General features: G+C 40.3%; 1 protein-coding gene and 1 pseudogene across 9 annotated transcripts in view; both read right to left on the reverse strand.

The window, feature by feature from the left end:
* GMIP (GEM interacting protein) overlaps positions 1-27,404 on the reverse strand; it is a 73,629-nt gene that overhangs the window by 18,783 nt on the left and 27,442 nt on the right. For all 9 annotated transcript variants that reach the window (XM_026713768.2, XM_026713766.2, XM_087925533.1 and 6 more), the window contains 10 exons: positions 20,924-21,017; positions 16,083-16,158; positions 13,304-13,367; positions 11,196-11,321; positions 10,805-10,869; positions 9,277-9,387; positions 8,889-8,969; positions 6,801-6,977; positions 2,201-2,338; positions 1,707-1,897 (listed from right to left, as the gene is read on the reverse strand). In XM_026713768.2, coding sequence (XP_026569553.1) covers positions 1,707-1,897; positions 2,201-2,338; positions 6,801-6,977; positions 8,889-8,969; positions 9,277-9,387; positions 10,805-10,869; positions 11,196-11,321; positions 13,304-13,367; positions 16,083-16,158; positions 20,924-21,017 — 1,123 coding nt within the window. The remainder of the gene's footprint in view (positions 1-1,706; positions 1,898-2,200; positions 2,339-6,800; positions 6,978-8,888; positions 8,970-9,276; positions 9,388-10,804; positions 10,870-11,195; positions 11,322-13,303; positions 13,368-16,082; positions 16,159-20,923; positions 21,018-27,404) is intronic.
* On the reverse strand, positions 14,245-15,032 carry LOC113444864 (synaptogyrin-4 pseudogene; annotated as a pseudogene).

Below are 27,404 nucleotides of genomic sequence, written 5' to 3' on the forward strand. Positions count from 1 at the left end.
GCTATCTTTGCCCAGATAATTTGTTTTACTATAAATATAATTTTCCCTCTAGAAAAACATCTGAAGTTGAAATTATACAATATAGCACAGAGAGCTTAAATCAAACATCTATCTTTCAGGTTTAACTTTAGTATAAGCCTTTGATAATCCCACAGAGAGATGTTTCATCCTTCAAATAGGACATTTGCTCAGGGGAAAAAAAAATCAAACATGTACTCTGTAGTGCTGTGGGTCTTTCCAAAATCACAGTTAAGAAAAAGAATATTTGGTACAATGGACTAATTGAACCCAGTCCCGGCCAGTGTTCATTAGAAATAGATGGGACAGATTTGGACTCTTCTGGTTTTCAAAAGGTCTTTTTGGAGACTTCCTTGTGGAGGACAAACAGAATAACAGAGTTGGAAGGGGCACTGGAGGTCTTCTAGTCCAACCCCCTGCTCAAGCAGGAAATATTATAACATTCCAAACAACAGGTTGTTCAATCTCTTCTTAAAACCTCCGTTATTTGAGCACCCACAACTTCTAGAGGCAAATCAATCCACTGATTAATAGTTTTACTGTCAAGAAAGTTGTCCTTAGTTCTAAGTTGGTTCTCTCCCTGATTAGTTTCCATCCATTGCTTCTTGTTCTGTCTTAAATGCTTGTTGTTCTCTTGTTTTCTGTTTTGTGATGGTTGGAGGAGAGATTTATAACTTCAGGATCTTCTCTCTCTCTCTTTCTCCCTCCTTTCTCAGCATACTGTTCACAATTCCTGTCTTTAGGTACTATTTAAAATGTCTTTTCTGCCCCCTGCTGGAAATGATGCCACATCTTGGTGACCTAGCATTTTTAAAGAATGTAGTTCTTATTTAGATGTAAGCTTTACATTACTTTTTACTTACAGATTAAGAGTTGGAAGGGACCTTGTAGGTCATCTAGTCCAACCCCCCACTCAAGCAGGATACCCTACACCATTTCTGACTGATGGCCATCCAGTCTTTTGAAAGCCTCCAGTGATGAAGTTCCCACAACTTCCAAAGGCGACTTTTGTTTCATTGGTTGATTGTTCTATCAGAAAATATTTCCAGGTTGAATCTCTCCTTGTTCAGTTTCCTTCCATTATTCCTTATTCATCAGTTTTCAGTCGTACACTTGAGTTCACCAGTGGAATCCAGCATAGTGTAAGGGTGTGACGAAATGGCAAACCATTATGACTTTATCACCACATGAATATATGATCAAGACTTTAAGAACCTTCTTTTAAAATGTGTATGTTGATCAAAGGACTAGGTGTAAAAAGGTTAAGTACAAGAATTAATTGATGCTATTACTAAAAAATCTTGGAAGATCTTTTTGTCTCTTGTCTGCTGAAAACACTTAATCTGATCTTTCAATATGCCAGTCACTGATAGACATTACCATCAAAAGAATCCTGCAATATGCATGTTTCGTATGCTAAAACTGTAGGCATTTGGGATGGGAAGCCTGTAGCTCTCGGATGTTGTAGAACCTGTAACTTTTAGTATTCTTCACCACTGGCTATGGTGATTAGGACTGCTGAGAGCTACAGTATAATTCATCAGCATCTGGAGAGACACATGTTTTCCCATTGCTGTAAATCTTCAGGGCCATGTAATAAGAAATTTTGATCAGGACTGGTAAGATGATGGGAATACCCATGGGTGGGTGGGTCAGAGGACCGAAGAAAAAGGGCTATGCTTCCTTACCTCTGCCCTGCTGGTACAAATTCTTCAAATCTGTACACCTCAATGGGAAGCTCTTTTTTTGGCAGTTTTTGAATAAATTCCAGATATTTTTCACCAATCTTGTAGGGCTTGCAGAATTCAGTCAAGTTCTGGTACCCTACAGGGATTCGTTCTGCTTGAGCATGCTGGAGCTTGAACATCCTCAAGGACACCTGAAGGACACATACAAAATTAATACATTTCTTTGAATTTAGAATTATTGTTGAAATTTGGAGAATCTATTACAATATTTCCGTACTTACCCTTCAGTAGTAACAGTTTGAAAATTCAACCAGTCTGTTATGAGTGCATTAAACTGACTTAAATAGACTATTCTGTTCACTCCTATTTAATAACTGTTTAAGTGAGAGAAGTGAGAACATACCCTCCCATTTCTCACCCTGTCTTTGGAAAATGAAGTTGGGAAGTGAAGGAGGAAATCAAGAGAAACATCTAATCATAAATCACAAACTTACCCTCACCAGCATTTCATCTCCTTGATACATTAGCTTGCGAATGTGAGAGATAATTCTCTCCCGGACTTTTTTCAGTTCGAGACGACGATTGTTGGATTCAGAAACACAGCTTCTATATGTAACTTCTGATTCCTGAACCTGTGTGCATGAAATAAAAATCAGTGAAAGGAATGGGAAAGCTGACTTGGTTATACCAATAGATGAAGTACTTCACAGTGGGGATGCCAGTAAGAACTGATGGGAATGCTAGTTATGCACCCAAAATAAGGAAGCATCTATATTGTATAATTTATTTTAGGGATAAATTGAAACCATTTGTGCAGCTCAGTTCATTCTAACATAAAATAAAATTTGTAGTATTTGTGGCAATTTCCCCACTTTTGGGCGCTTTATGGCTTGTTTCTAAAGAGAATACATTACAATAGGACTACTCCACTCTGGCATTAAACATTCCTGTCCTCCATTTCTTCAAAGACTTGATGGTTTACCTCAGTTGTTTCCAGGACTTAGCTACTAGTCTCCATTGTCATTATATTCTGATAGTCTTACTCATGGTCATCAGAATGCTTGTTCCTTCAATCTAAATCACAGGAACACAGTCAGCAGAATCATGTTCTTCCTCAGCATTATATTTCTTACCTGAAAGGGTACAGTTTTAGCTCCCAGGAACAAATTTGGATTTGGGAATCACTTGCTATAAAGTCATTTCCATAATCACCATATTGCTCTTTTCAATCTGTTCATTTCCTCACCCTATTCCTCCAGTTTGGGACTATGGAACTGCAGCAAATATATTGAGCCAGAGTCCAAATCTTCTCACTGGTGGACAGCTGGGCAATTGTCCCCTATGTCTGCAACTATTGCCAAATCATCATCTCTTTCTGTTATAAATATAGATCTGACCCATATGCTTTGGAATGAACAGGCCAAAATAAGATGTAAGATACTGAAAATTCTACTACTGGTCTGGTGACAACAAAGACTCTTACATGTTCCTACATCCACCTCCAATTCAACTATAATTCTCAGGGCACTTACAGGATTACAGGGCTGGAAGAGACCTGGAAGATCTAGTCCAACCCTCTTGCCATGGATAGGAATCCTCACAGGCAAATGGCGTTTTAGCATTTTAAAAAAACAACAACTTCAAATCATGGATGCCTCATTACTCCAAGGAAGCAGGCTGTTCCACTGTTTAATAGCACTCTCAGTCAAGAAATTCTTCTTTATTTCAAGTTTGGATCTTCCTCTGTATGGTACTTCCTCCAACACTACTTTTGCTGCTCATCGGTGCTATGGAGAATAAATTCACACCCACTTCCTGGGATAGACCTTCGGGTTTTTGGAGACTGCAACCATCTCTCCACTTAGACTTCTCTTCTTTAAGAAAAACATACCCAATTCCTTCAATCAGTCTTCATTGGATTTCACCTCCAAACCCTTTATCATTGTCATTGTTCTTCTTCACATTCTTTCTAGTATCTCTTCTGCAGTACCTTCTTGTATTGTAATAACTAGAACTGCACCCAGTATTCCCAGTAGGGTTTGACCAGTGCAGCCCAAAATGGAACTATCACTTCTTACGAATGTGACAGCATAGCTATCAGGACTCCAACAAATCCACCCCCATTCAAATCTGTGGATGCAGTCCAAGATTACATTGGCTCACCTGGCAGCTGCAGTACACTTCTGAATGATGCTTAATCTGTGATCTACCAGAACACTCAGATCCTTCTCACAAATAGTGCAGTAATCTCCTCTTTCTGACCACTTGTTCAACAACCGGACTACTTGTGCAAAGTTGCAATAGCATTGAACAAATGGTACTTATGATTGGCCCTTGAAGGTCCAGTTGTCTAGCCATCACAGATTGCAGTTTGGGTGCTTTACAGCCAGATAACACTTGCACTTGCATTCCATGTCCATATGGTCACCATTTGCAATCTTCTTTGACAACCTCTCCCAGGCCAAATCAATGGGGTAGCTGGGAGGGAAGATCACAGGTTGCTCTAGCAATTCCCCCACATGCCCCACAAGAGCAACATTTTTTTCAGTTGCATGAAATCTGCTCAACTTTCATTCTGTGCTATACAAAACCTGCACAGTATTCTTACCATAACAACACAAGAGCACAAAATAGATAAAAACTCAAGGTTAACCACACCAAACTTGATTGCAGGAAATACAACTTCAGCAACAGAGTGGTCAATGTCTGGAATACTCTACCTGACTCTGTGGTTTTTTCCCCAAACCCCAAAAACTTTAACCTTAGACTATCTACTATTGACCTCACCCCTTTCCTAAGAGGTCTGTAGGGGGCGTGCATAAGCGCACCAACATACCTACCATCCCTGTCCTATTGTTTCTTTTATTTTTCTTATATGTACCCATTTCATGTATTCATAACTATGTATATACTTATACCTATTATCCTGTAAGCGATTGACAAATCAAATCAAATCAAATCAATCAATCAATCAATCAATAAAATTAACATGGTAGGGAGAGAAAACATTTTATGTGATGTAACGAGCCAGCTCCGTTACTAATACATATGAAGTATTCTCTATGAGTCAGTAATCTTCTCAGATGCTTTGGGGGCAATTCAGTCATCATATCATGCCATAATCAACAGTGTCTTTTTTTCTTCTGCTCCTAAGCCACTTTCCTTTGTCAACATTCATGCTCTTGCCAAGATCTGCTGCCTTGGTAGCCTTGAAAACTTGATTTGTTCCACATTACACCTCATTCAGGGAACTTCTGATATTAATACAGTTGAGAAAGTCCAGAAATATTTCACAAGAAGAGTTCTCCACTCCTCTACTCATTGCAGAATACCTTATGCCACCAGACTTGAAATTCTAGACCTAGAAAACCTAGAACTACGCCGCCTTCAGTCTGATCTAAGTATAGTATATAAAATTATATATTGCAATGTGCTACCTGTCAATGAATACTTCAGCTTCAACCATAACAACACAAGAGCAAACAATAGATACAAACTTAAGGTAAACCTCACCAAACTTGATTGCAGGAAATACGACTTCAGCAGCAGAGTGGTCAATGTCTGGAATACTCTACCTGACTCTGTGGTTTCTTTCCCAAATCCCAAAAACTTTAACCTTAGACTGTCTACTATTGACTTCACCCCTTTCCTAAGAGGTGTGTAGGGGTCGTGCATAAGTGCACAAATGTGTCTACCGTCCCTGTCCTATTGTTTCTTTTTTATGTTTCTTATATGTATCCATTTCATCTATTCATAACTATGTTTATACTTATATCTTATAATCACTTGACAAAAATAAATAAATAAAATAAATAAACTACCACTGGTTTCTAAGCCACACCAGCTTATTGTTTCTCCATTAGAGAAAAGTCTAGAATCCAAAGCTTGATTCCTTCCAACTTTCCTTTGATCACATACATTCTCCCCAGCATCCAAAAAAACATCAACAAGAAAAATGTTCACCACAAAGTAAATGTTGTGCTAGCTCAACAAACAAACAGCTTGATCTCACATAATGTGGAATTCATTGTTTTCTGCTGGATTAAAAGCAGCATGTTCTCTTTCTTGAAAGTATACCTTGTAAGCAATTCAGTGCTTTATCTACCATTTATTTATTTAAGTATTTAATAATAGCTCATCCAACTCAAAAGACTCTGAGCAGATTACAACACATTCACATTATAAAAACAACATTAAAAAGAAAATAAATGTTAAAAACAACAATTGTAATCGGAAAGTAATGCTAAAATGGATGCCAATAAAACTTGAGCTGGGGTTTGAAGACCCAGTAAAATAAAAACTGTCTTTAAAAGGAGCTTTACAGACCTTTAGGAATGACGAGAAAGAAACTCCATGTTTCCTATCATAGGATTAGAAAGGTCTCTATAGAGGCCCCAAATCCACTTGAATTCCCAAATGGCCGCTCACAATTACAGATTAAGTGGCCGGTTCTTCCACATCAACTTTAACAGGTTCATAAGTGGGAAGAAACTTCAATGAAGGAGGCAAAGTACTGGTCTGACTGTCTATGGAGATCCAAGACATGGTTGTCTCAAAGGTGCTTTTTTAAAAGGCAACTGGACTATATTTTTTCCTTGAGGAAGAAGATATTTCGCTTCTCACCCAAGAAGCTTCATCAGTTCTGAACATCTTCTTCCTCAAGAAAAAAACATAGTCCAGTTGCCTTTTGAAAAAGCACCTTTGAGACTACTAGTCTGACAAAACTGTGGCAGGTGAAATGAATTGAGCAGTATCTGCAGAAGTCAAGAATCAGGATAATTAATGGTACAACTCTTAGGAGCTGTCATTTTTTAAAATTTCATCTCAAAAATCACTTCTGATAAGTTAACAAACTTTTACTACATGACACATTCCCATATCTGTATCTGTGGCATCCAGATAAATATGTGGTCGGCAAGAGCAAAAGTTTATAGCAAGCCTACAAAAAGCTGTAATTCATTTCTGTGTCTTCCCCGTACATTTCTACATAATTTCCTTGCTGTCATGAGGACCTGAATTCTCAAACTCAGCGTCTGCTTCGGGGACCAGATTGAAGAAGCAGAGCACTTAACTTTTAAGTCCCAAGACCAATACCTTTAACTGAGCCTCATCTCGATAACGCCGCCGTTTTTCCAATTGCTTGTTTCCACTATTTGTGACAGCCTGGAATTCTTCTTCTGCTTTGGCGCTTTGCACTTTGGCTTTTTCAAAATCCTCACAGCGCTGGAGGTAATGGAGGCGAGATTTACGCATCGAAGACAAGGAATCATTCTGCAATTAGAAGAGGCAAACTGTTGTTGGGCAGTAAATAGCTCTACTATAGGCTTTGTTTTTGAATGCCTTTTTGAATGTATTTGTATTACTAGTAGTCCTCGATGTACAACAGTTCACTTAGTGACTATTCAACGTTACAATGTCACTGAAAAAAGTGACTTATGACTGTTTTTCACACTTATGACCGATCCCCATGGCTCCCAGTTTTATGTCACTTGGCCATCTGCAGCTCGAATGAAGTTCTCAGAAAAAAACCAAAGGGTAGTCTGTCCCAACACTCAGAAATAATGCTAATAATAAATGCCCTCCATGTGTTTTTTGAGGCTTTAAGAGTAATTCTTGTAGCACAGGGGTGTTTAGATCTGGCCTGTGGGGCCACCCTGGAAACAGTGAGGGACTGGCCCACGGTGCCTCTGCCAGTGAAAATGGAATTTGGGAGGGCTGTGTGCCCTTGACATGAGTGACATCAAGCTGGCCACTCCCATCCTGGCCACCCCCACCCCGGCCCCTGAAGTTAAACACAACCTTGATGTGGCCCTCAATGAAATTGAGCTTGACACCCCTGTTGTAGCAGGATCCAATCTGGTTCTGGTGACTGACCCAGACTCGGTCCTGCAACATTATCCTGGGACACATACATTCACCTTCATTAGTCACTAATTTTTATAGCCCAACCTTCAAAATGCAGCTTAAAAATAATCACAACTCTGAATTGATTTTAGATGATGATGGAAGACAGATTTTGCTAAGTTATCAGAGTTGGAGGTTGTTTATTTATCACTGTCCTTACTTTCCAAGCATTACAGAATCTTAATCTTGACTATGATACATGTGCTCACACAGTACGACAACTGAATATTTTGACATCTAGAAATCACAAGCAACTTCTTTGCAAGGTACAGATAAACCTTGACTTACCACACTTCATTTAGTGACAGTTTAAAGTTACAGTGGCACTGAAAAAAATGACTTATGTCTGTTTTTCACACTCATGACCGTTGCAGCAGTGGTGGGATTCAATTTTTTTTACTACCAGTTCTGTGGGCATGGCTTGGTGGGCATGGCAGGGGAAGGAGACTGTAAAACCTCCAGTCAGAGGTGGTATTTGTCGGTTCTCCCAACTACTCAAAATTTCCGCTACCAGTTCTCCAGAATTGGTCAGAATCTGCTGAATACCGCCTCTGAGTTGCAGCATCTCCATAGTCACGTGATCAAAATTCAAATGCTGGGCAACTGACTCATATTTATGACTGTTACACAATCATCTTTTGAGACTTTCTGACAAGTAAAGTCAGTGGGGAAGCCAGATTCACTTAACAACTATGCAACCAACTTAACCACTGCAGTGATTCATTTAATAACGGTGGCAAGAAAGGTGGTAAAATGGGGCAAAACTCACTTAACAAATGTCTCACTTAACAACTTAAATTTGGGACTCAGTTATGGTCATAAGTCAAGGACTACCTGTATTCTAAATTGACTTCAAAATATAAATGAGTGTTGGCAGTTTATCATCTAAGTGTTTTCATCTATACCTTGATAAGTAGAAGGAAAAGGAAATTTTATTTATGAAGTAATGTTCCTGAGAACAGACGCCTTGGAAAAATAATAGAGCACTTTCTTTCAATGTGAAGATATGGTCTACTCAGGTTATAAGAAATATGATTTTACACAGAAGCCATTGATGTGACCCTTTGTCCATATCTGGTACTTTCTGGGATAAAAACTCCCAGTCTCTCTAAGCAAGGTTTTCCTAATCTACCTCCCAACCTGAACTTCCATTGCCCAAAAATTTATTTAAAATCCTGAATGTACAGCAGCACTTATAGCACCTTAGCACCTTTGGCCCATGCATATCTGTCAAAAGACCAACCCTGATTGCAACTTCATCCCTTGATCTGCTCTTACCATCCTTTTCTGTTCTTTCTGCCACTGATCTTTGAATTCCTTCCGCCATTTCTCAATTTCATTCCTTTTGGCCCAAAGAGGCTACAACAGAAAGAGGACTGTTAGGTGTAGATAGCAGGAGAGATTGTGGTATGAAGCAGGAATTCAGAAAAAAAAAAATCAACCCCACCATATACTGAATTAATATGGGTACTTGAAGAAAATTGATCAAACCAATGCCCTCAGTTTTAACATTACATTTCTATTTCCCAGCTCCATCTTCTTCAAATGCAGTTGTTCCAGTCACAATCTCTTTAGAACCAAGATTCTAGTCTGATAGACTCATGGGATATTTTAAATTGTTGCTCTTGCTAAGGGATGCTTTATCTAAATCAGAAAACTGATGTACCTCATAATATTCTCTCAGATGCAACGTTCCAGCTGTGTCGATGGCTACGTTCCCTGCCTTTATGTCATGCTCCATGACCAGGGTATAGAGGCTCTGGAGAGGCATACCGTTCTGGGGAGACAAAAGTATTGACCAACCTGCTAGAACAATCACATTCTAGCTGACAGGAGATAGTCATTCCCAGGCTCTCTGTCAGATCCAGCATTAAAAGAAATAACACACATCCTTTTTCATTTTTATAATATAGTGCTTTCATTCTGCACTCAGTGCCATTGCCACAGTACCAGGCTTCACATCTGGGATTAATATAAATCAGAATCCATATAGGAGACAAGGATGAAGCCCCACACAAAACAGCTGCTTCTCTCTGCAGTGCAGAGGTCAAAGGAACAGGTACACATTCTCAATGGTTTAAACTTGAGGCTTTTGATTCTTGGCATGAGTCTTGGGTAGTTGAGGCACGTTTCCATAGCAGTCATTTGTTAGCCCAGGGAACTCACTAGGCCAGAGATCCCCAACCTTTCTGGCTTTGTGGACTGGTGGGAGGGGAGAGAGGAGATGGCCCTTGTGGTGGGCAAGCACATGTGTGCGCGCAGCTCCATTTGCATGAGCGATGTGCACTGTGCATTCGTACCCACCATTCATGCAAATGGAGTGCCTGTGCATGCGCTTGCCCGCTGCTTCGGGCAGCCCGGTTTTGAACAGCTCATAGCCCAGTAGAGGGCCATGGCCCGGGGGTTGGGGATCCCTGCGTTAGGCTCAGTGTTTATGCATAAGTCATAACTAATGCTGACATATTAATATGTGAAACAAGGATATCTTGATTAAATTATCCAAGTAATACAACAACTTTCTGGGTATCACAAGCACTGGTGCTTCCAAGAGATTAAACTTCTTTTGTTAAGACTGCCAACCACACAACAATGGTTGACAGCAACTGCCATAGTTTGAAGTAAACCTGACAGTATGAAGTTTTATGAAACCTAGACCACTTCCAAACTACCCACTAACCAAATGGTTGTAAGTCGAGGAGTATTGTTCTCTTTGGGAAACTCTGTGATAGAACATGGCTGAATGTTACTTAGCTTTCTTAGTTACATAAGTTAAGCTCTTACTGTTAAATGTAAATAATACTTAAAACATCATTGGTGTCAGGCTTTCAATTTATCAGGAGCACATACATTTATTTAAAATGCTTCATCCAATGTTTTGCTCACATGTTGTCTTTTTATGAGGGTAAAGTCCACTTTGCCTCAACAACTACAGTCAGTGGGGCATGCATGCTATTCTTATATAAATAATTGTTACCTATGCTTCTGCGATTAGAGATAAATTCATTATTAAGATTGTTATTAAAGTGGGGCCTGAAAACGAGATTTCTACATTCCTGCCCACACATATCATATAGAGGATGATTTTAAAAGACAATGTTTATGTTTGTGTACAAACTCTCTGTAATACTTGCATCAAAGAAATTTGATATGGATTGCAAAATGAACACACAGAAGACAAAACTTGAAACCATTACCTGAGAAAGAATGATATTTCTTCCAGCTTCGGCTATCTTCAGAATGTTCTTTGCAAATTCAATTTCTGCAAATAACCAACACATGAAAGGATTGAATCTTCATCAGAAATCCATGATAAGAGCAGGAAGCTTATTTCTCCTGAGCTGGATAAAATCTCAAAATTTTGGAAATCTATCTTTGTGGCTGTTTGTAAGACGTACACCCCACTCTAATGCAAAATTCTGCTTTCTTAATCTCATGATGGTCTGAGGGACAGTGACAGTCCCATTACTGAAGAAATCTGGAAGTATGTTATCTGAATAGGTAATCTATGAGGGGAAGAACGACCGGGTCAAAGTCATTTACCAAGTTTTTATAAAACATAGATGTTGACAAAAAATATATACTTACCATAAGTAATACGTTTGTCTATCCAGTTCAACAGCTCCTTGATGTATTTACACCACATTTTGGCATATTTTAGGGCTGCTTCTACACCACCTTCACATTTGATCAGCATCTCATCAGCTTCTTCAACTGAGAAAATTAACAGGTTGAATTTAGAACACAGCCAACTAAATCAGTATTTTTCTTAACGAAGGGCTGACCTATTAACAGTTTCAGAATTTCTTATTGCCCAAACAGAAAACCTGTGCTCTTCTAGCTGTTGCTGAATTATAATTTGTAAATCTCTCATCATTGCCTATATTGGCTGAAGCTGTTTACTACTGCAGTTCAGCAGTCCCTGGAAGGCCAAAGTTCTCACAGTCTGAGTAAGTTTCTTGTGTCAGGGATATTCAGGACAAACATATTTGAATCTTAGACCTGAACGCAGAACTACTCTGGCTAGATTTACACACTGAAGCAAGCCTTTATATGGTTTACATGATTTAGCATCTGTGAACACATTTGTTATGATTTGTAAGCTGGTTTATGTCTTAATACATTGTGTAAACCCATGCAATACTTTTATGGAAAACTGTAAGCCTTCTATAGCAACCTTTCTCTGCCTTCATTTTCCTCAGAGACTCATTACTTCCCCTTTCAATCTTTGTAATTTCTTCTATTTTAAATGGTCAGTGTGACAATACACCTCTATCCTTTTCCACTGCTTGACCTTGCTTTCCTCCCTATCAATCCTTTTATTTCTAGAAGCCTTATCGTCTTCTACCTGATCTGTATAAATTATTGGAAACTGCCATCAATTCACCACTCCAAAATGCTTTCTCCCTGCTTTCTAGCTGAAAAATGTTGTCTGAACTTAATATGTGACTGAAACAGAGACAGTTCATATTGAAACCTCCTTTACAAACACTCTAGCTCTCCTTGGCCCTGATTAGAAATTCTAACTCAGTGTTTCCCAACCTTCTCAACTTTAAGACTTGTGGACTTCAACTCCCAGAATTCCTCAGGCAGCCATTCTGGCTGGGGAATTCTGGGAGTTGAAGTCCACAAGTGTTAAAGTTGCGAAGGTTGGTAACTGGTCCCCAACATGGTGCTTTTTGGAGATAGACTACACTTTTAGTAATCACAGAAAAAACAGAATTATCATAATGTAAATTATTTATTTACAAATCACATTCAGAAAAGCTGCCCAGCTCATAACAACTCTAGACATTGGTACTGTTAGGAATGATAGTCACCTAACAGTTAGGTTGGCAATATATAAACCAGGATAGTCATTTAATACTGTTGTATCTTTAAGAGAATGTTGTAATTGTGATTGGCTGAGGTTCCTCCAACAGCCATAAGATGGAGCCAGAAACCTGGTTTGGGTTTTTTTTTGCATTTCCTTTGCTTTCTTTTTGCCTTTTGCCTTATCATCATTCTGCTTGAATTGCTGTGAGTCTTGCAACTATTCGCAAACTCTGTTTACTGAACTTTGTTTATGATACTGGTAAAGAAAAGAACTTCGTTTTTGGATTATCCCTGGACTGATTATTTTGAATACTAACTACTTTAACCGCGTATGATTTGCACTGTTTGTTGGATTTTGTTTACCCATTTACAAGAAGTAAAACTTACATTTTACTATTCAGTGTACCTGCGTGCTGGTTGTGTGTTATTCATCACCACTCTCACTATGTTTCCCTGAGTGCACTCATTCTCTTAACGGGGAATACCTCAACAGGTACACTGTATAAGCAGGTTGCCATTTTGTTCAGGTGGTAGTAGGCTATTGGTAAAAATATTATACAGCTATATTTTTTAATGATAAGATACTTTATAATTTTTTTGACAGCACCTTTAGTCACCAAACTAAGACCTTCATAACTTGCTGCTGCTCAGACTAAGGCTTTGACTACTCTAGTTTCCAGCTTTTCAAAATAGTTACCATAATCAATATGTGACCTGGAATCCAAATGTAGGATTTGAGGGCAATGGGATGTAACACTTTTATTCCACCACCTTCATTGAAAAGTACTAGCAGAAACCAAATACATGGTTTCTGAAATGAAATGAAATCATGGAAATCAAAATTCATGCCAAATATTTCAGTTAAATTCTTCCATAGATACCTGACATATTTCCTGGATCTGCTGCTTCCAAAATTTTTTCATATTTACAAAAAAGTTCATCTGTCTGCAAAATAAAAATATGAGGATTTTGATCAGAGGATCATGGGGATGCTATAACGATCGTAAGTGTGAAAAAAGTGACATTTGTCAGTGATGTTGTAGCTTTGAATGGTCATTAAATGAGCTGTTATAAGCTGAGAATTAGCTGTATATATTTCCTATTTTCCAGTATTCTATGAATTAACAACAACCCTTCCTCCTCCTTCTATGAGAGCAGAATACATTTACAAGAATACATATATTTACATATCCATTCCTGTTTTCTGCTTTCGTTTTCATCATCAATGTATTTGTCTATAAGGTAAAGGTAAAGGTTCCCCTTGCACATACGTGCTAGTCGTTTACAGCTCTAGGGGGGTTGGTGCTCATCTCTGTTACAAATCTGAGGAGCCAGCACTGTCCGAAGACATCTCCGTGGTCATGTGGATGGCATGACCAAACTCTGAAGGTGCATGGAACGCTGTTACCTTCCCACCAAAAGTGGTCCCTATTTTTCTACTTGCATTTTTATGTGGTTTCGAACTGCTAGGTTGGCAGAAGCTGGGACAAGTAACGGGAGCTCACTCTGTTTTGCAGCGCTAGAAATTCAAACAGCTGAACCGCCAACCTTTCTGATCACTAAGCTCCGCAACTTCGCCACTGAGCCACCGCGTTCCTTGTATTGTCCACATGTACATGCATAGTTTGGGGGGAGCATAAGCCTAAAGCTAAAATGCTATCTGGAATCTGGGACAGAGCAACAGCCCTTCTAATACAGTAGAAAAATTGATAAAGGAGGTAGTCCTCGACTTATGAGCACAACTCAGTGCAGAATTTATATTGCTAAATGAGAAATTTGTTAAGTGAGTTTTTTTTTGGGGGGGGGTTGTTTTTTTAGTAAAATGTTTATTTACTACAGGAACAAATAACTGCCTAGTCATCAGTATTCATTAAAGTTAGTCGATGGGGTACAGGCGTGGATGGGTAGGAAGCTGCACCCATGTTTTCAGGGAACCCCATATTATTGGGAAGAGAAGTGGTGGTGGATGTAGAAAGGGTGGTCAGAGCAACAGATCCTTCATCCAGTGTCCACTTATAAGGCACAGGTGGCTCAGCCCACAGGTTTTTCACAGCCAGATAGGCTAGATATCCCCAGCATGGAACAGAAAGAAAGGCAAAGGCAATGCTAGCCCGTGCAGCACTAGTTCCCAGCAGGTAGGAGTGAGTTGACCGGTTCCACTGATTGGCTAGGATACAGAATCCAATAAACCACAGGCATGTCCATGTCATAGAGAAAGTAACATCCAATATAAGAATAGCATACTTGAACTTGTGATTAGTAATGCAAGTATCATAGACATCACAGCCCAAAAAGAGGAAACACTGGAGAAAAGAAAGTACGCCGACTGTGATGCCATAGCAGCAGGCTGCCCCATTATCATTAAAAATACAATGTAGCTGGGAAGAGGTTGTCAAGTTTTGATATCCTTCAGTCACCAAGGAGGCAAATATGACCAGAGAGAACACCCCTGCTAGTGTTCTAGCAACAATCTGAGGTTGTATGAAGAAGTGCACCATGTCATGGTCTGAAAAGTCCCGCAAGATTGAAGTCATTTTTCTCATCCTGTAGTTGTCTTTTTGTCATTAAGTGAGTTTTGATTAATTGAATCACTGCAGTTGTTAGATTAGTAACATGGTTGTTAAGTAAATCTGGCTTCCCCATTGACTTCCCTTGTCAGAATGTTACAAAAGATGATCACATACTCCTGGGACACTGCAACAGTCATAAATATGAATCAGTTGTCAAGCATCTGCATGTAAATCACATGACCATGGGGATGCTGCAATGGTCAAAGTGTGAAAAATGGTCATAAGTCACTTTTTCAGTGCTGCTGTAATTCTGAACAATCACTAAATTAACTGTTGTAAGTTGAGGACTACCTGTACTCATAAGCACAGGAATGAACTCACTAGACCAGGGGTGTCAAACTGGCGGCCCATGGGCCGGATGCATCACCTGCAGGCCACGCCCCTCCCAGCTCTGCAAATGCAAAAAACGTCATGAAACGTCATATGATGGCAACGTGATGCAGTGAGTTTGACACTCGTGCACTATACAAATTCAAAAGCAATTTGAAAAAAAAAAAGAAGGAAAGAGTATCTGACCATTTCTAATTCTGCAAATAAGAAATCTACTGAGGTTACATAGATGTTCCACCCCTTAGGTACTGGCAAAAAAGAAAGAAAGAAAGCCATTCATAATTTAGGATCTGAATCTTTTCTGATTGCCAGCAAAATCAAAATATCAAAGTAAAACTTTTAATGATATAAATGTGAAAGAAAGAACGAAAAGAAAGAAAGAAGGAAAGAAAGAAAGAAAGAAAGAAAGAAAGAAAGAAAGAAAGAAAGAGGGAGGGAGGGAGGGAGGGAGGAAGGGAGGAAAAACAGAGAGATAGACATGCAAAAATACTATGCAGTGCCCAACTTTTTTATCGTCTACCAACTAAGGACTCCCAAGAGCAGCAGAATACTTCCACGTTTCATCATCTCAATGCATAAATGCATGTGACACAGTCCTATTAGCAGATACATGCGTGATAATAGTTATAACTGAAAAAATGTCTTTAAAAAATTATGTCACCAACTAGTTGTGGCAAGAGTATTTTCCTAAAGAAAAGTGGGGTCAGCAGCACACATTGTTATTATTATTAGCCAGAATTAAGATAACTTTTATTTCTACCTGTACTATTTCAGGCTGTGGGTTTGAAGTTTCATTCCTGTTGTCATCAGCATCATCATTAAACATTTCAATTGCCCTAGAAATTGGAAAAAATCAATAGGAGAAATTAATTAAAAGGAAAAATGCAGTATTCTCCATTAGTACAAAACAGCACTGAACAGCTCATACCATTGTGAAAAGCTGGGAGGCAGAATTTAACCCTAATGTAGGACAGAGAGTCCTTCTCTACTTATTATAATATTTATTATCCTCTAGGATTCTTTTCATGTTAATTCACCTCAACCACTGCATCATCTATGTTATAGTTGAGGCTGTTCTGTAGGACATTGTGTTTTGCAGTGGATAGTGAACCATTGAACATATTCACAACTCATTCCAGTTCAGGTACCTGGTTGCTTGTGGGATTTAGCTTGAACAGTTTAGTTTGGACTTTCATTTTCTTTATTTTTCCAGCTTGTCTTTGGGATGCAGTCTTGATGGTGCCTGTCAGCATTTTAGTGTGTTTGGGGAATATGGTTTGTTCCAGTTGGTTCTTGAGGTTATCTAGAAAATGCTGATGTTTATTTAATCTGAGGTGAGCATTCATGATCATTTTCCTCCTCCTCCTCTTCATCAGCATCATCATGATCATCATCATCACAGGCCTCAAACATAACATAGATGATGCTAATCAGTTATAATTCTTGGCAGCGTTAGAAGCATTTTCTAAGGGCTTTCCATAGGGGCCCAAGAAAACATAAGGCATACAATTATATCACAAACTATAAGGACACAGAATCAGAACCAACTCAAAGCAGAAGACAGAACCTAAAGAAAGACCAAGTCATCATTATCCTCCCAGCAGATAAAGGCCATACTACAGTTATCCTGGACAAAACACAATGTATACAAAAAGCCAAAGAATTACTGGACAACAAAGAAACCTATATTCCAGTTAGAAACAACCAGGAGTGGGTTTCTACCAGTTCACATCTATTCGCTAGAACCGGTTGTTAACATTCTAAGCAGTTCGGAGAACCGGTTGTTAGAAGAAATTACTGGCCTAATCTTGTAAGGAAGGCAGGAAGGAAACATTCCGGTGTTGCTTATAGAAACTGCCTCTCTGTTAACCCTTACTACATTCTTGGCAGGACTAGACTTCCTGTCTCAGGAACTTCTCTAGAGTTTTTGTCCCCTCCTTTGCTGGTACTTTGCTTGTGTAGAGTGGCCATTCAAAGTTACAATGGCACTGAAAAAAGTGTCTTATATCCATTTTTCACACTTATGACTACTGTAATATCCCCAATGTCATGAGAGGCCAGGCGAGGAGGTGCATGCCTCGATGTGAGTGATATAGAGTTGGCCATGCCCAGCCAATAACATGACCACCAAGCCATGTCCACCCAGTCACATGACCACCAAGCCATGCCCACCAACTAAGCCACACCCACAGAACCGGTTGTTAAAAAATTTGAATCCCACCCCTGGAAACAACCCAGTACAGAAACTAGACAACTTGATCAAGATAACCCTGAACAACCTAATCATGAAAGGCCAAATCACAAAAGAAGAACAGTGGCAGATGAAAAGCAGTGGATTCCTCTACCCTGCTTTTATGGATACCAAAAACAAGGCCGACATATCTCTTCATGCAATTGTATCATTATCAGGGACCCCACCATACAACATCACTAAAGAACTGACAAAAAAGTTTCGACATCTTACAGAGGGGAGTAAATATTCTATCAACTCCCAACTACTGTACCTACAGAAAATCAAAGACCTAATAATATAAGAAGAGGAGATCATGGTTTTATTCAATGTCAGAGCACTCTTTATATCCATAAACCCGGAACTATTGAAAAATTTATGGCAGTAGCACCACACACACACGACCTAACCAAATGCACCAAGATCCAACTACTCAAAATGATGGATCTCACCAACCTCTGCCTCACTATCTATTTTCAGTTTCATGGACAAATATACTAGCAAATGAACATCAGTGTGATTACTACTTTTAGGATATACAACAGCGTATGAATCTGGTAGATGGATAACACCTTTGTTATAATAAAAAAACCTTAGGAACAACTAGGGAAGACACATTAAAAAATCAACATCTTCAAAGGAATAAAATTCATAATGGAAGAAAGTATTCTTATAGCAGAGAAAACAGCAGCAAACAAAATTCTATTGTAAAACTACTCATATCAACCAAGTGCTCCACTACAAAAGTAACAACCTAACCTCCTACAAAAGGAGCTATAGAAGAACATTATTCAGACGAGCACAAACACAACCCAGAACACCAGAAAAAGGAAACATACTGTCTATACAACATCTTCCAACAAAATGGACACCCACATAACTTCTTCAAAAGTGTCTGACTACTTAATTCACTGCAGTACAATCAACACAAGCTATGAAAAAGATGTCATTAGTACCATACATCAAAAACATCTCAGAAATAATCAGTTACAACCACGTGGCATCACCATAGCACACAAATCAACTAAAACCCTTCAAAACATCTTAAGTAAACCAAAAGTTCAGTAGCCAAAGAAGAAAAACAGGAAGCATCTACAACATGCAGTGTAAGGGCTATAACAGTCACTACAGTTCAAAGGACAGACAGGCCAAAGACTAGCAGAGTGCACCCATGAATACCAACCAGCAGCCAGAAGACACAATGAAAACTTCTTAATTTCACAACATATAGACAGACTTAACCATAGTTTCATTGGGAAAACTATAAGCATCTAATACCAAGCTGAATCCAAAAATGCTAGGTAATTCTTTGAAGCTTAGCATTCAGGCAAATCAGCCATTAATAGGCACATACAGACAAACAACATTTACACACCATTCAAAAGAGCTAATAATAATACAACCAATTTAAAAAAACTTTAAAAGCCCCTCTTTAAAAACCAGAATAACTTTTTGCCAGCAATCAACACCCAGATAAACAGGGATTAACACCAGGATTAACACCAGACAAACAAACAAGCAGTAAACAACAACCTAATTAAGGAACTAGTTTGAGTTCCTCAAATTCTCAAATTAGCTTGAGTTCCTTAAACTCTCAAACCAGACAGCCAGTTTGGTGTAGTGGTTAAGAGATCAGGCTAGAGAAGGCTGTGAGTTCTAGTCCTGCTTTAGGCACAAAGCCACTTGGATGACTTTGGGCCAGTCACTTTGTCTCGAGCATAGGAAGGAGGCAATGGCAAATCACTACTGAAAAACCATGCCAAGAAAACAACAGAGACCTATCCAGCCAATCTGCAAGAATTGGACACAATTCAACAGTAGGAAAAAGAATAACAAATGTTAAGAATGCAATAAGCTCAAAGCTGTATCCAGAGATTTACAGCACTTTCTCATTGCCCTCCCTTTGATTGGAGCAAACAAAGGCATCTGAGGATGGGAAATTATGGGATAGACCTTCATTCCTTTACTGACAAAAGTAGTAGATCAACATTTCTGGAGGGGTGTGCATTTTTTTACTGTGCACCTAATGTGTGCATTTCTATTTTTGGTGTGCGCCTAATGTACACCTCCACAGCTATAAATAAACATGATTTATTTCAAACCTGCAGAAATGAACAAATAGGCATTCATTCACTTTAAAAATAATAAAACTGAAAATGTCTTATATCGCCCTCCACTTTTCCAAATGAAATTGTACGACTGTGGCTTACATTTGGTCTAACTATAAACATGGCCTTTCAATAAGAAATTGCCATTCATTGGTATCTACAAAATAAAACCAGTCTTTTCCAACTAGCCGCTGATCCAGGCTGCATGATGATAATGGCAATTGTAGTTGTAATATCTATACATCATAGCTTAGGGAAGGTTGCATTAGACTTTGGTGACATCTATAGAATAGCAGGCAACAAGCAAAGACTATAAGTAACTCTTATATTTGTGAGTCCTCACAAACCCTGTCCCAGTGGAGAGCAGATTGGGCTGAAAAGGACTGTGATCTCACATATTGTACCATCTTTCATTCCCATGAAAACTACAGTAGTACTTACAGTACCACAATAGTATTTGGTTAGTTTTTCTGTCCAAAACAAAAAAATACAGAAATTAAAAATGCTAGGCAAGTGAGTGTATGCCCCAAAGAAGAATATAACGATGATAACAACAACAAGAAAAAGTTTGCCACCAATTCAAATGACTTTAATTTATTAGTATACTTGAAATCATGTTCGGGATTTAATATCAAACTTTTTTCAACTGAAGGCAACAAGCTTCTCTGCAAAGAGTCATGTCCTAACAGTGTGTGAGTGAGTCTTGATGCAACCTTCAGATTGAAACATTTCTTGAGGTCAAGGAAAGAAGTATCATTTCCTTGCAGAAGCCAGTCCCAATAGTAAATAACTATTATAAAGTGCTTCAGCCCACCTCTACTAAATCATGAATTGGTGGACATTTAAATTAGGTTTAACAGTTTGCTCTTTACATACATTTTAGTTGATTTACATCAGAAGAATAGTAGCAGAATAGTTAAATAGTATAAAATATTTTGTTCCTTGAACATTGTACATGCAATATAGCACCAACTACCTCTTTCATCACCTTCAATTCCAACATTTCTGTCTCTGTGACTTTGAAAAACATATTATTCTCTGTGTGTAAATTCAGTAAAATTACGGTGGCATTAGTTCTACAGAACCCAATCTGTAGTGCTTGATTTTCTAGTAGCCGCTACCCACAGAGATGAGTGTTGACTCATGGCCTGGATCTTTCAGGTTACAAGAACTTATCTCCCCACCATCACATACCACATTCACAACAGCATTAAGAAATGTCTTTAGTGCATGCTGAGGACAACAAAAACACCGAATACGCACGCATTTCCAATTGAAATTTCAAGGGCATCCAAACTTCGGAAAATCTCACTGTAGCGTTTTTTGTTTTCAGTTCCTTTTACTTGGCTGTTGAGATCTGAAAAAAAGAAAAAGAAATTAAAAAGAAATTTCAACAAGTTCAAGCAATAGGTTATTTAGCACATTATATGGATTTCTACTGATGCAATGGAACTTCCTGTTACTCAGCTCTTCTTCCTGCTGCATTCCTTCATACACCCTAAACCAATTTCAAAATGTCAGCCACATGCTCCAGAACAGATTTGTGGAGTATGCGGCATGCAGAGTTCAGAAGGAGAGGAAATTCAATCTACTGGCAAATGTTATTCCACTAGGGGATGGATGCAAGAAGATCATCAAGGTGGAAGGATGCAACAAGATGGCTTAATCACACATCAAACATCATGGACATGGTTGCCATGAAAAACTGCACAAAGGCCTCATTTTCTTTTTAAACAAAAAGCTGTTGAAACTGATTCGAACGCTTAATATTGGTTGTCCTCCAAACCCTTCTAATGGGCTTAGTGAAAAATCAAATTGGAAATAAAGATGGAAACCATATTTACTGTACATAGCGACTTTGGAACCCAATCAATCAGAATAGAGTTGGAAGGGTCCTTGGAAATCTTCTATTCAAGCCCCTTGCTCAAACAGGAGACTTCCCCAAATCTATATTTCAGATAGGTGGCTATCCAGTCTTTTCTTAAAAAAAAAAAAAAAACCTCTACTCAGAATAAAGAAGACCAGTGTGAAAGAAGGCAGTCCAGGAGTGGCACATGGTATGGCACATGATGCAGTGGGGCCAGCTGATAGCAGCGGGTAGGAGGACAGCCAGATTAGCAGAGATGGAAGAAACATAGCTGGATAGGGGAAGTGGAGGTAACCCCTCACTTTCCAAGAATGGCCTGATCCCGGTGGATCCTCGCCTAACTATTGAGTGGGATTTCTTCAATGATAGCAACTGGGATTGCTGGAACTGCTGTTACTAATTTCAGTGGTCATATGACATTTCTGTTAATGACTGTGTTGTTCAGCAATGAAGTTGACAATCCCAATTAGGATTGTTAAGTGAGGATTACCTGTACTCCAGAGTAACATGATTCTATAATAGTAATACTTATACTACTAGTACACAGTAATACTACATTGGATAGGGAGGAACCACATCTGACTCTCAATCCTACAAAGAATGAATAGTTCTGGATGTTAGGGGCACCTAGATGTGGGGATATTTCTTCTTTTAGACCTTAGATGGGGTAGCACTTACCCACTCAAGACTGGTGTGCAAATCTTCTTGGACTCACAGATCCTGCTTTGTAGACAGGTGGCAATTATGGCGAGGAAGACTTTTGCATAACTTCATTTGGTGCACCAACTACGCCCTTTCCTAGATTGGGAGGCCCTTCAGACAATTACTCACGTGCTCAATTCCATTATTGCATTGGAGTCAACTTGGACTGCCCTTTGAAGACCACCCAGAACCTCCACCTAATCTATAATACAGGGGTGGAGGCCATGATAAGTACAACTCAGAATGCTCATGTGACATCTCAACTTCATGAGCTGTACTGGTTGCCAGTTTACTTCTGAATATGATTCAAGGTGCTGGTTATGACCTATTTCCTGTAGTGTCCACTCATCCAGTTGGGTCCAACAGAGCTAGGATCCTCTGGATTGATCAAGCAATGCCATCTATCTGGACCCTAGAAGCATGCCTTCTCTGTCACAATGTCTGCCCTATGGAATGTGGTTCCCCCTGAGATCTGGGTTCCTACCCTGAAAGCATTCTGAAGGATCTTAAAGTCTTAGCTCTTCTTTCAGGCATTGGTTGAGAGGCTTCCAGACTCCAATCACCCCAAGCTAGAGTGGCTGGAACCTCTTGTTGGTATTTGACATGTTCATGTCGTTGAGTAGATTTTTGTTATGGTGTTAACATTATGTGTTCTTTTTGATTTATTATGTTATTTGGCTTTCATGCTGTGAGCCAGTCAGAATCAACTGGAGTCAGGAGAATATAATATCTGCAAGAAATACCACTTGCCTGCAAGCAAGAACTGGTAGGACCACAAAAAAGACAAAGTAATAGAAAATGAAGAAGCTAAATGCTCTGGGACTTTAAAATTCAAATAGATAAGTATCTTTTTTGATAAGAAAAGCTAAAAAAAAGTATGGATAGTAGACATTGCAATACCTGAGACAGCACAAGAGAAGAAAAAAAAACCTAGAGAAAATTTAAAAAAATTATAAGGATCTGCAAACAGAAGCAGAGTGACAGTGGTAAAAGAAAACAATAGTAAGAGGTAGCCTTGAGTGCAATCCCAAAACATCTGAGCACTACTTGAATATTAACATTGATAAAGTTGCCATCAGTCAATTATAAAAGGCAGTGTTACTTTGAACAGCTTACATCCTGCAGTGTTACCTTTAATATTTTTGTTACAACATCTGCCTATCCCAAGGCATTGGAAAGGACTCGATCGGTGGACAAAAAAAATCAAAACTAGGCTAAACATCTGGCTGACTGTATGACCAACCATAATAATCCTAAAATATCAACTGATATTCAGGCTGCTTTTGAATTCACGTGTGCGCAACATTTGTACCAAACCAGAATAAACTTTGAGGGATGACTAAACCTGCCTATCTAATCAGCTATCAAAACTCAGTTTGCCTCCCAGCTTCTCTCATATTAAGGAGAATGATCAATTGATGTCTTCCATCTCTTAATGACATTTGGTGGAAAGAAAAGGCACGAAACAGGGGGGGAAAATCCATCAGTCTCTTTCCCTAATGAACCCTATAAAATAAGGACTGAAATAGTTGCTGGCATTGTGCCTTTGGCAAGATACTGTAAGACTCTTCACTGAGAAGAGGATATTTTGTGCTGTTGGCTGGTTGACAAATTTTTAAATTGATCATGAGGAAGAACCTGTAATGTCACCAAGTTCAGTTCTCTGAACTGAATGCTTATGCAACTCTAAAATTAAGTTTCCATAAAAGAAAAAATAACCTAAATATAAAGCTATAAAATAGACTTCATCACTTAATACTGTTAATAAACTTACAATCAATGGACATACTGATTAGGAACTCTAGAAGCTGAAGCCCAATACCAAGATAGAGAAGGGACTACAAACGAGTAAACATGAATGCTGAACTTTAGAAATATAAACTTTAAGAGAGCAGCCACACATTTATAACTTGTAAGATGTGAGAAGGCAAAGGCAGATATAGTAGGCCTGGTGAGGCTCAGCATTTAGCTGAGTAAAGTCATATATCAACTGCTTTGAAAATGTCCTGGGTGTTAGAAGCCTACAGATCAAAATCCCACAATTGCTTCTCTTTAAATGATGTTGATCATTTCAATGGAACTTCCCCTGGTAAGTAGAAATAGATATTTTTCTTAAGGTTGCTACAGCAGAAGATAAAAATTGTTGCAGTGTGAGGCAGTAGCCAAAAAATGTAATAGAATTCTTGGTTGTATAATCAAAGGCATAAAATCAAAATAGCATGAAATATTAGTACCATCTTATAACGCTTTAGTAAGACCACATCTGGAATACTGCATTCAGTTTTGGTCACCACATTACAAAAAAAGAGGTTGAGAGTTTGGCAAAACTGCAGAGAAGAGCAACTACGGTGATTAAAGGCCTGGAGACAAAAACATACGAAGAACAGTTGCAGGATTCGGGTATGGCCAGTCTAAAGAAAAGAAGGACTAGAGGTGACATGATAGCAGTGTTCCAATATTTAAGGGGCTTCCACAAAGAAGAGGGGTTCAACTTATTTTCCATAGCACAAGAAGGCAAGACAAGAAGAAACGGATGGAAACTAATCAAGGAGAGAAGCAACCTAGAACTAAGGAGAAAGTTCCTAACAGTGAGGACAATTAACTGGTGGAACAGCTTGCCTTGAGATATTGTAGGTGTTGTGGATTGAGCAATGAGAGACTAGACCAGGGCATGGATGCAACAAGACTTTATTAAAGTAATAAAGGACTGAACGTGTTAGCCCTGCCTGGAGCAGGCTCACAGCGAACAGCGGCTGACCGAACCCTGCAGCTGGCTTTTATAGCCGGCTGTCGAGGGAAGCCAGCCAATGAGGGGCAGCAAACGCCTCCGCAGCATGAACGGACCTGGGTGGGGACTTTGGCAAGTTCCAGGGACATAACACCCCTTCCCCCCAGATGCGAACACGCATAGTCATTTAAATAAGCGGGTGGTCTGTGCTGGCGCCCTGAGCGTCGTAACTCCGGTGAGTTACCAAGTGTCTCAGAGTTCGAGGAAACAGGTAGGGTTGGTGATGGGGTGCAACCTCGCTCGGAGGTCTGCGCTGGTACCGGTGAAGTGCTTCTGGCCGGCGATGTCGTGGCTCCATCAGATGGTTCAGGCGGAGGACCCATCGGGCAGTCCCGGTCTACTGCCTGCTCCCTCGGCTCGGGTGATGGTGGCGAAGAGCCTCTGGAACGGTCTTCGATGAGGGTTTGGTGAGGCACCTGGGGGCTGACCTGTGCCCACGATCCGGCACTGGCGAGGGTACCCTGTCGCTTCCTTAGCTGGTCCAGGTGCCTTCTCCAGATGCGGCCGTCTTCCAGCTGGACTCGGTACGACCTGGGACCGGTGATGGCTACTATCTCTCCTGGAATCCAAAGTGGGTCTCCGGCATAGTTCCTTGCAAAGACATGTTCCTGCAAGACAAAATCTCTGACCCCCGTCATTGAAGCAAGAGGGGTGTCAGGGCAATAGTGAGGGTGGAGCCTATCCAACACAGTTCTCAGGCGTCTACCCATCAGAAGTTCAGCTGGGGATTTGTTGGTGACCATGCAAGGGGTTGAGTGTTGGCTTAGTAAGAAGCGGGAGAGTCTGTGATGCCAGTCTTCTTTGCTGAATCTGGCTAACGCTTCTTTTGTGGATCTAACGGCTCTCTCCGCCAATCCGTTGCTGGCAGGATGAAAGGGGGCCGTGAAGATGTGTCGGATGCCAAGATTAGTGGCAAAGCGGCTGAATTCTGTTGAGGCAAACTGGGGGCCATTATCCGAAACTATGGTATCTGGTAGCCCGTGTGTCACGAATAGGCGGGTCAAGGCCTTGGTAACCGCTTGTGTGGTGGTCATGGATAGTTGGGCCACATCGATCCATTTAGAGTATGAATCTACGACCACCAAGAAGGTTTTGCCATGTATTGGACCCGCTAAGTCAATGTGAAGCCTAGACCAAGGCGCGTTGGCACTCTCCCACTTTGTGGGGGTGGTGACTGGAGGGGATGGTCTGGATTCCTGACAGGGTTGGCAAGAGCTTACCCACTTGACGATGTCGTCGTCCAAGCCAGGCTACCAGACGTAACTCCGAGCCAACGCCTTCATCCAGACGATGCCCGGGTGGCCCTCGTGTAGTGCCTCTAAGACTGGTGTGCGAAGCGCGGCCGGAATGACAACTTGGGTGCCCCACAACAGGCAGCCCTGTAAGCTAGATAGTTCCTGTTGACGGGTCTTAAAAGGTGTGAATTCGGCTGCGAGGTTAGAGCCCGGCCACCCCCTCCTCACCCAGTCCAGTACCTGGGCGATTGTTTTGTCCGTCTTGGATTTGGTGGCGATGTCAAGGGCGGTGACAGGAAGGTCGAGCTCGGTGACATCAAAGATGGCATGGACCGGGGCCGGGTCCTCAGCTGGAGCTGGCAGGGGGCAGCGGCTGAGGGTGTCTGCGTGGCTTAATGTTTTTCCTGGGTGGTGGATGAGCTTGTACGAGTATGCCGCCAGGAACAAGGTCCACCTCGTCATTCTGGGAGACAACACTTGGGGAGTCTGCTTGTCTCCGGATAGAGGACCCAGGAGAGGCTTGTGGTCCGTGATTAGTTCGAAGTTGTGGCCAAAAAGGAATTCATGGAATTTCTTTACCGCTGCCACTGCGGCTAAAGCCTCCTTGTCGATTTGACTATAGTTACGCTCTGTTGCTGAGAGCGTTCTGGAAAAGAAAGCGATTGGTGCCTCGGAGCCGTTGGGTAGTCTGTGGCTTAAGACAGCTCCAATCCCAAAAGGGGATGCATCCGCTGCTAGTACTAATGGGAGATGTGGGTCAAATTGAATAAGGACCGCGTCTGATGTGAGCAGTGATTTGACTGCGCGAAAAGCGGTGTCTTCCTTGTGTCCCCAGTGCCAAGGTGATTTTTTATCTAAGAGCCTGTGTAAAGGCTCTGCTACTGATGCTTTGTGAGGTAGGAATGACGCATAGAAGTTCAATAATCCCAAAAAGGCTTGTAGCTCGGCTTTAGTGGTTGGTGTGGGTGCCTCATGGATTGCCTTGACTTTGGATTCTAGGGGGTGAATGCCTGAGGCGTCAATTCTATAGCCCAGAAAGTCCACCTGTCTAGTGGCAATGGCACATTTCTCCCTTTTTAATTTGAGGCCATGCTGTCTGAACCTGTCTAACACTGCTCTGACTCTCTGGAAAAGTTGGGGCCTGTCCCTGGC

This window comes from Pseudonaja textilis, chromosome 2 (assembly GCF_049901715.1).
Source record: "Pseudonaja textilis isolate UNSWEBS1 chromosome 2, rPseTex1.2, whole genome shotgun sequence".
In the NCBI taxonomy this organism is placed as follows: domain Eukaryota; kingdom Metazoa; phylum Chordata; class Lepidosauria; order Squamata; family Elapidae; genus Pseudonaja; species Pseudonaja textilis.